The 7,759-nt window shown below is 53.9% G+C and overlaps 1 protein-coding gene across 1 annotated transcript; it reads left to right on the top strand.

Annotated features, from left to right (window-relative positions):
- Positions 1-1,609: 1,609 nt before the first annotated feature.
- Positions 1,610-7,445, top strand: CNGA2 (cyclic nucleotide gated channel alpha 2). The gene is made up of 6 exons (XM_003800934.2): positions 1,610-1,747; positions 1,949-2,041; positions 2,664-2,834; positions 3,901-4,008; positions 5,348-5,454; positions 5,785-7,445. Exons 1-6 carry the CDS (start codon positions 1,638-1,640, stop codon positions 7,188-7,190), a joined length of 1,995 nt encoding a protein of 664 aa, XP_003800982.1. The 5' UTR covers positions 1,610-1,637; the 3' UTR covers positions 7,191-7,445.
- The last annotated feature ends 314 nt before the right edge of the window (positions 7,446-7,759 follow it).

Genomic DNA, 7,759 nt, shown 5'->3' with positions numbered 1-7,759 from the left:
ACTGGAGCCTGCGGACTGGATGAAGTTTCTCGGACAAGGTGTGGACCTGAGAACCACTGGTCTAACTGCCACATTGGAGGTCGCAGCCTGAGGGGTAAGATGTGATGAAAGGGAGGGTCTGTGGCGAGCAGCTGTGTGGGCAGCCAGGCAGAGTAGCAGCAGGGCTCCCAGGGTGGGGAAATGTGTTGGTGCCTGAATCTTAGGCATAGACGTGTAATGTGCCCCCCTCGGCTTCGACACCTTGTCCAGGAGGCAAGCCCTGAAACCAGTCAGTGCAAGTGGCCTTGGCTTTGTTTGCATTGCCTGCAAATTTCTGTCTCCATGGTCTGCTGCCTCCAGGGTACAAGCAGAGACTCAGAGATGCTGGTTCCTTTCCCTCAGGTGCCCTCATTAGCATCCTGGTGCCGTGTCCCACTGAGAGCACCAGGCAGCAACTCTGAGGCTGCTTGACGTGCCTGCCATCACCATGGTGACAGCTTTAGAAGCTCAGACAAGCTGAGAGGGGCAGGCTCTGCAGTAGACAATCTGGGGGTCATGCTGACCAGCCACAGCAGGGAAGGGCCGCCCAGTCCCTCCCGCCACAGCCTGTCTGACTGGCTAGAGAGGGCCATCACGGGACACAGTCTCCTATCTCTCGTCAAGATTGTCCTCACCCCCCCTTCTGCTTCTTGGTCCATTTTGCGCATACATCCCCCTCTGTCCAACTCTTAACTATCGGGGTTCTCCACAGCTCTGTCTTGGACCCTCACTCTGCCTCCTCTTCCCGTGATCCCACCCATCGTTGTTCTTAGCTCCCCACACCCAGCCCATCTCCCAGTCCCATCTGTACTTCTTCCTAAGTGGGTCTGCACACCGCCCTCTTGTCCTCGGCTGCTCCCTGCTGCTCCCTAACCCCGCCCCCCGCCATCCTCCCTCTAACCCAGGTTCCACAGAGCAGCCAGAGGGGTGTTTCTAGAACAGTGTTGCCCTTCTCTCCTTTCAGCCCTTTCAAGGCCCCACACAGCCAGAGAACAGTACTCCCTACCAAACTATCCAAACTAAAGCAAAAGAAACATGCCCAAACTGTCTCAGCCATCTTCCTATGCGGATGTTCGGCACGTGCTCGCTGCTCCCTACCCTGTGCTGTGCAGCATAGCTCTCGGGTCCTCCCCTGCTCAGACCACCTTAGAACTCCTGCTCCTTATGGGGAGGGGGAGGGAAGCTGCTCTAGGCCAGGGATGTACAATCTCCTCCCTCAGGCCGGGGGTGCAGACAGGGGCCGGTTTGGAGGTGCTCAGCTGCTTAAGGATGTGCCAGACGTCTGGACAACGGCTGGGATTTCTGTGTGTGCTGCTTTTTTTTTTAGCTTTGATAGTCCACATGAAAAAAAAATCACACTGGGGTAAAAGAAAAAACCTTACATTTTGTAATTCAGTACTGTCTCGGTTTTAAATTCTTTATCGGGGTGGTGGGAGCACTTAGAGCCTGGCACGTGGGCAGTGCTGAATCCTGGGGTGCTGAGGCTTGCCAGATGGCCCCAGGTTTTGGCCTGCCTTGCCCACTTGCAGCTCTCCTGCCCTCCATGACTGCCAGGTTCCTCTGTGACCTTCTTCTTGGTCCCCTCCCTGGCAGGTAAGGGTTCTGATCTTACATGGAGGATGACTGAAAAATCCAATGGTGTGAAGAGCTCCCCAGCCAATAACCACAACCATCATGCAGCCCCTGCCATTAAGGCCAATGGCAAAGATGAGCACAGGACCAGCAGCAGGTGAGACAACCAGGGCTGTGCGGTATTGGGGATGGCCTGGAGTCTGCTCCTTCCTCCCAGCTCTGCTTCTCATCAGAGAGCAAGTAGCCCTTGGTGCTGGGACAATCTCAATAAAAATTGTAGAATTTCCAGGCACAGGTCAGGAGGGAAGATAAGGGCTATCCAGAGACCCCTGGGTCAATTCTGCTCTTTTCTCTGCAGGCCACAGTCTGCAGCTGATGATGACACCTCCTCAGAACTGCAGAGACTGGCGGACATGGATGGCCCACAGCGAGGGAGGGGTGGCTTCCGCAGGTAGGGCCCCCTCTGTCCTAGTGCTCCCCCACTTCTGCCCATGAAGCCTTTCAGTCCCACTTAATCTTTCCTCTAAGACCTCCAGGGAGCGCCATCAGTGCTAGCCAAGGTTAACTCCTTCCTACTGATGCCTGAGCAACCCCTAAGACTCTTGGGGGGTGAGCTCATGGTGACCGGAGGAGGCTTCCCTACAGCCTGGCGGGAGACATCCTTCCCAGCAGAGGGGCCTAGGCACAGGGCCCGATGTCTCCATCTCAGAGTAGTAGGTTCCATGAGGGAAACAGGAAGCCTGGAGCAAGCTTCCTTCCTGGCCAGGGCTGCCTTCACACACTTGTATCTTGCCCTGAAGTTCTCTCCATCCTCAGCTGAGATGGCACCTCCTCCAGGAAGCCTTTCCAGGTCTACTGTGCCGCCTTGGGCTTCATTTGGAGTCATACGTGAACCCCTCTGCCCTCAGTGCTGGTCTCTTAGCACACAGGGAATTCTAGCCTTCCTGGCCTATCTCCAGCTTCCCCTGCCCACCTTCCAATTCCCTCAGAAGACTGTAAGTGCTTGGGGGACAGGTGGCCCCTTAGCAAGTGAGTCTCTTCTCTGGCTCATGCTCCTTCCCTCTTACCTCTAGGATTGCCCGCCTGGTGGGGGTCATCAGAGAGTGGGCCAACAAGAATTTTCGAGAAGAAGAACCTAGGCCTGACTCATTCCTTGAGCGTTTCCGTGGGCCTGAGCTCCAGACCGTGACGACACAGCAGGGAGATGCCAAAGGCGACAAGGATGGAGAGGGCAAGGGCACCAAGTACAGCTGTCCAGCCTGTGGAGTGAAAGGGCCCCCAAGTGTGCAGTGGGAGGGCTCATTGGAGTTTGTAGTGTCGCTGCCAGGATCTCCGGGCTATGCTAAGCCCTGCAGTGTTGGAGAAAGTGGTGGGCTGTGATGATCTGCTGTGTTTTCAACCCCAGCACATTTGTATTGCTCCTGTCACAGCCTCTCCAACAGCCAGCGGCCTACTTGCCATGGGAGCGTCCAGTGGCTTTTCTCATCTTAGCTGTTACTTGCCAGATGTCCTCTTGCTGCTCCTGGATGTGGCCCAGAGCCAGCAATCAGGGAATGCCAAAGGAGTGCACTGACAGAGTGATCTGGAGGGCATGTCCTTCCCAGCTCTCTCTGATATGGCAGAAGTGGGTCTTGAAGAGGTCATGTGGGTGGGGGTTGGGGTGCAGAGGGGACTGGGGGTCAAGGCTTAGATGACAGAGCAAGAGGGTACAGGGAGGTCAGAGAAGGCAGAGCTGGGAGTTTTTGAGGAATGCGTAGGCAACTGCTGATGGCTGGCCAAGCTGACGGTTCCCACCTCTGGCCAGTGGAAGAAGAGGGCCCTTGCCAAGGCAGGACTCAGCATGTGGGAAAGTAATTTGGAGGCTGGAGGCTAGGGAGCAGAAATGGAGTGTGGGGCAGGCAAGAAGCACATGGTGCTCACTTGTCTGGAGTTCCTGTCTCCGCAGGAGAAAGGTGGGAATAGGCCCAGGTCCTCACTACCACCCTATGGAAATCTCTCCTCGCCCCATCCCTGCTGAAAGCTCTCCCCCTGACTTGCCCTTTGAGCAAGGGGCCTCCAAAGTGCACAGGAGCTGATGGGTTATCTAGGTTCAGAATGGGCAGAGAGGTGTCCCTCACACATCTGGGCTCCACTCAGATGTCTGGCACCAGCTTGTGGGGCCCTGAACAATGGACCCCTAAGCCGGCACACCCTCACCTGACCCATCTCCTCAGGCAGTGCTTTCTCAGGGACCCCTGTCCTGTAGGGGACTGTGGTGCTGCTACACTGTGGAACCTGGTCCCCAAGCCTGGGCTCTGTCTGTCTCCTCAGGAAGAAATTTGAACTATTTGTTTTGGACCCAGCCGGGGACTGGTATTACCGCTGGCTGTTTGTCATTGCCATGCCTGTCCTCTACAACTGGTGCCTGCTGGTGGCCAGGTGAGCAAGGCCTGGGAGGGGGTGGCTAAAGCAGTCCAGTCCACAGGCCCTGGGGTTGAGAGCACAGCAGTTCCATCTGTGGACACTTTACCCCAACTCAGCCCTTCTTCCCTGGCTGCCAATGGCCCCTCTGCCTACCCTATTAGTGCCAACCCTGCCCCAATTTCATGTGCCACCAAGGCTTCCTGCCTATCCTATTCCTGGAATAGGTGAGGCCACCCTGTCTTCCCATACACATTCCTGGCAGACACTCTGTCTCTTCTGGTGCACCTTCCACACTTGCAATGAGCATATTTTCCACAAACTACTATTTGATCAGGCCACTTGCTCCTCATAAACCTTTCATGGCTCCCACTGTCCACAGGATGAAGTTTAAGCCCTGAGCATGGGCTTCAGGGTCCTCTGGACCTGGCTTTCTCTCTGGCTCCAACTTCTGCAAACACTCCAGCCCTAGCACTCACTGCTCTTGGATCAGAATGTGTTGTTTCCTTAAGAGAAAATCCCCTCACCAGTATCCAACCCATGGAGATTCTTCCTCTTGCAGGCTCAGTCCAAAAGGAGCTCTGCCAGGCAGTATGCCCACCCTACTCCATCCCCACCTCAGTCATCGCCAGTATTTGACTGAGCATCTGCTGGGTGCCGGGCCTATGTTCAGTGCTGGGGAGGGTATGCTGAGAAGGGTGCTGGGTGAGCCCTCTGAAAATAGGAGTAGGGTGGAGTTTGAGTATCAATGTGACCAAGTAGTCAGAATTAACAGCTCCTGCCTCTGCACACTCACTGCACCATCCTTGTCTCTGCCCTATCCCTAGGTCCCCGCTCAGTCACCATATCATGTCCATTCCTTCTAAGAAGCTCCTACAGCCTCCAACCTTGCCCATTCCCACCAATACCCTCCCTTTTGCCTGCACTGGCCAGTGTTGCATGTTGGGGGCTCAGTGGGCATGTGTCCAGAAGATGAGCATGGAAGACATTCAGCTGTGCCCTGTAGTTTGCTCTTCCAGTGACTTATTCATGCATTTAACTCATGCCCACTGTGCTGTTGCATCCTAGTGCCTTGGGCTAGGCATGAGGCAGGGGTAGTGACTAAGAGAAGGTCTCTGCCTTCCTGGAGCTCACAAGCCAGTGGGCAAGACACAAAAATAATGGTCAGTGATGATATCTGTGTAGCGATATCTATGTAGAAGTTCCTTGTCAGTGTGTCCTTGGCATTAGGCTGTCTGTGACTCCACAATGCCCCTGGTGGCCACCCTAAAGCTTGTACACAGTGGCCACTCAGTTTGGGACTTCCAAGAGACCTTGGCTGGTTCTGAGAGTGAAGCACAGCCCTGTCCTCCTGCAGAGCCTGTTTCAGTGATCTACAGAAAGGCTACTACCTGGTGTGGCTAGTGCTGGACTACTTCTCAGATGTGGTCTATATCACAGACCTCTTCATCCGACTGCGCACAGGTCAGTAAGCAGCAGGAGCTTAAAAGGAGTAGCATCATCCGTAAGTCCAAAAGCCTGAGTCCAAAGTTTTGGGAAGCCCACTGAACATAACTGCTTGGCTGAGACCCTGGTAGGTGGCTGCCCTTCTTTGAGCCTCAGAATCCCACATGCTAGAGAGCTTTGGACCTAGGGATGGCCTCTTACCATCCTTGTAGACAGTCCTGCTCTATGAGCTACCTGCCTCCTTGGAAAGGAAGGTTGCATGGGTAGTTTGGTCCTTGATGTGCATTAGTCTATAGAGCAGGACAGGTCTGAGGGCAGGGGTGATGTGCTGGCTTGTGTGTCTTCTAGGTTTCCTGGAGCAGGGATTGCTGGTCAAAGACCCCAAAAAACTACGGGACAACTATATCCATACCTTGCAGTTCAAACTGGATGTGGCTTCCATCATCCCCACAGACTTGATCTATTTTGCTGTGGGCATCCACAGCCCTGAGCTGCGTTTCAACCGCCTGCTACACTTTGCCCGCATGTTCGAGTTCTTTGACCGCACTGAGACACGCACCAGCTACCCCAACATCTTCCGCATCAGCAACCTAGTTCTCTATATCTTGGTCATTATCCACTGGAATGCCTGCATCTATTATGCCATCTCCAAGTCCATAGGCTTTGGGGTTGACACTTGGGTTTACCCCAACATCACTGACCCTGAATATGGCTATCTGGCTAGGGAATATGTCTACTGCCTTTACTGGTCCACATTGACCCTCACCACCATTGGGGAGACACCACCCCCTGTAAAGGATGAAGAGTACCTATTTGTCATCTTTGACTTCCTGATTGGTGTCCTCATCTTTGCCACCATTGTAGGAAATGTGGGTTCCATGATCTCTAACATGAATGCCACCAGGGCAGAGTTTCAAGCCAAGATTGATGCTGTCAAACACTACATGCAGTTCCGCAAGGTCAGCAAAGAGATGGAAGCCAAGGTCATTAAGTGGTTTGACTACTTGTGGACTAATAAGAAGACTGTGGATGAGCGGGAAGTTCTCAAGAATCTGCCAGCCAAGCTTAGGGCTGAGATAGCCATCAATGTCCACCTGTCCACACTGAAGAAAGTGCGCATCTTCCACGACTGTGAGGCTGGCCTGCTGGTGGAGCTTGTATTAAAGCTTCGTCCTCAGGTGTTTAGCCCTGGGGATTATATTTGCCGCAAAGGGGACATTGGCAAGGAGATGTACATAATTAAGGAGGGCAAGTTGGCAGTGGTGGCTGATGATGGTGTGACTCAATATGCCCTGCTCTCAGCTGGCAGCTGCTTTGGAGAGATCAGTATCCTTAACATTAAGGGCAGCAAAATGGGCAATCGACGCACGGCCAATATCCGTAGCCTGGGCTACTCAGACCTCTTCTGCTTGTCCAAGGATGATCTTATGGAAGCTGTGACTGAGTACCCAGATGCCAAGAAGGTCTTGGAAGAGAGGGGTCGGGAGATCCTAATGAAGGAGGGGCTGCTGGATGAGAATGAGGTGGCAACCAGCATGGAAGTGGATGTGCAGGAAAAGCTGGAGCAGCTGGAGACCAACATGGAAACCTTGTACACTCGCTTTGGCCGCCTGCTGGCTGAGTACACGGGAGCCCAGCAGAAGCTCAAGCAGCGTATCACAGTCCTGGAGACCAAGATGAAGCAGAACAATGAGGATGACTACCTGTCAGATGGGATGAACAGCCCTGAGCCAGAAGCTGAGGAGAAGCCATGAGAGCTGGGGCCCAACTGCCTCCCCAGTCTTGGCCTTTACTCTCAGAACTAGAAGAGTCATGTAGATTTCCATTTTTCTGTGCATTACACTCATGGCCCCTGAATTCTCCTGAACACTCTTAGATCACAAGTTTTTGGCCTAAACATCCAGGAGTTCCTCTCCAAGTCTAGCTAAAAGCCAAGCACATGGGTAGTGCAGACTGTGTTGGCTGGCTTCAGCCTGTCCAAGTCTGAGGAAGGAAGAGGGGATCTGCTGAACTGCCTTTGGTCTGTCCTGAGCCTGGAGGCCTGAACAACGATCTGCTCTGAAGCCCATCTGTAGGACTGTGTGCACCTTGCTGCAACGCTCCCCGCTCCCCGCCTCCATGCACCTTGCCAGTTCCTGCTTGATTCTGGCCCCTACTTTATCTAGCATGTGTTCTGAGCCCCTGTCCCCTTTCTGTGCACATACAGGTAATTTGGGCACTGGCTGCAGACATGTAGACCAGGTACTCAGTGTTTGTCTCCCAAGACAGGCTAAGATGTGTGATGGTGCAGGAGGTGGGTAGGAGGGTGCCCACTCAGAACTGT

The sequence above is a fragment of the Otolemur garnettii genome, unplaced genomic scaffold (genome assembly GCF_000181295.1).
Source record: "Otolemur garnettii isolate 467f Iridium unplaced genomic scaffold, OtoGar3 scaffold00190, whole genome shotgun sequence".
NCBI lineage: Eukaryota > Metazoa > Chordata > Mammalia > Primates > Galagidae > Otolemur > Otolemur garnettii.
This window is presented reverse-complemented; position numbering and strand designations above follow the sequence as displayed.

What these genes read in the sequence shown, in the direction of transcription:
- CNGA2 (XM_003800934.2), top strand. Translation starts at nt 1,638, where the DNA reads ATGACTGAAAAATCCAATGGTGTGAAGAGCTCCCCAGCCAATAACCAC. An exon ending in GAGCACAGGACCAGCAGCAG is followed by an intron (nt 1,748 to 1,948) that starts GTGAGACAACCA and finishes TTTTCTCTGCAG; the next exon opens with GCCACAGTCTGCAGCTGATG. An exon ending in GGGAGGGGTGGCTTCCGCAG is followed by an intron (nt 2,042 to 2,663) that starts GTAGGGCCCCCT and finishes TCTTACCTCTAG; the next exon opens with GATTGCCCGCCTGGTGGGGG.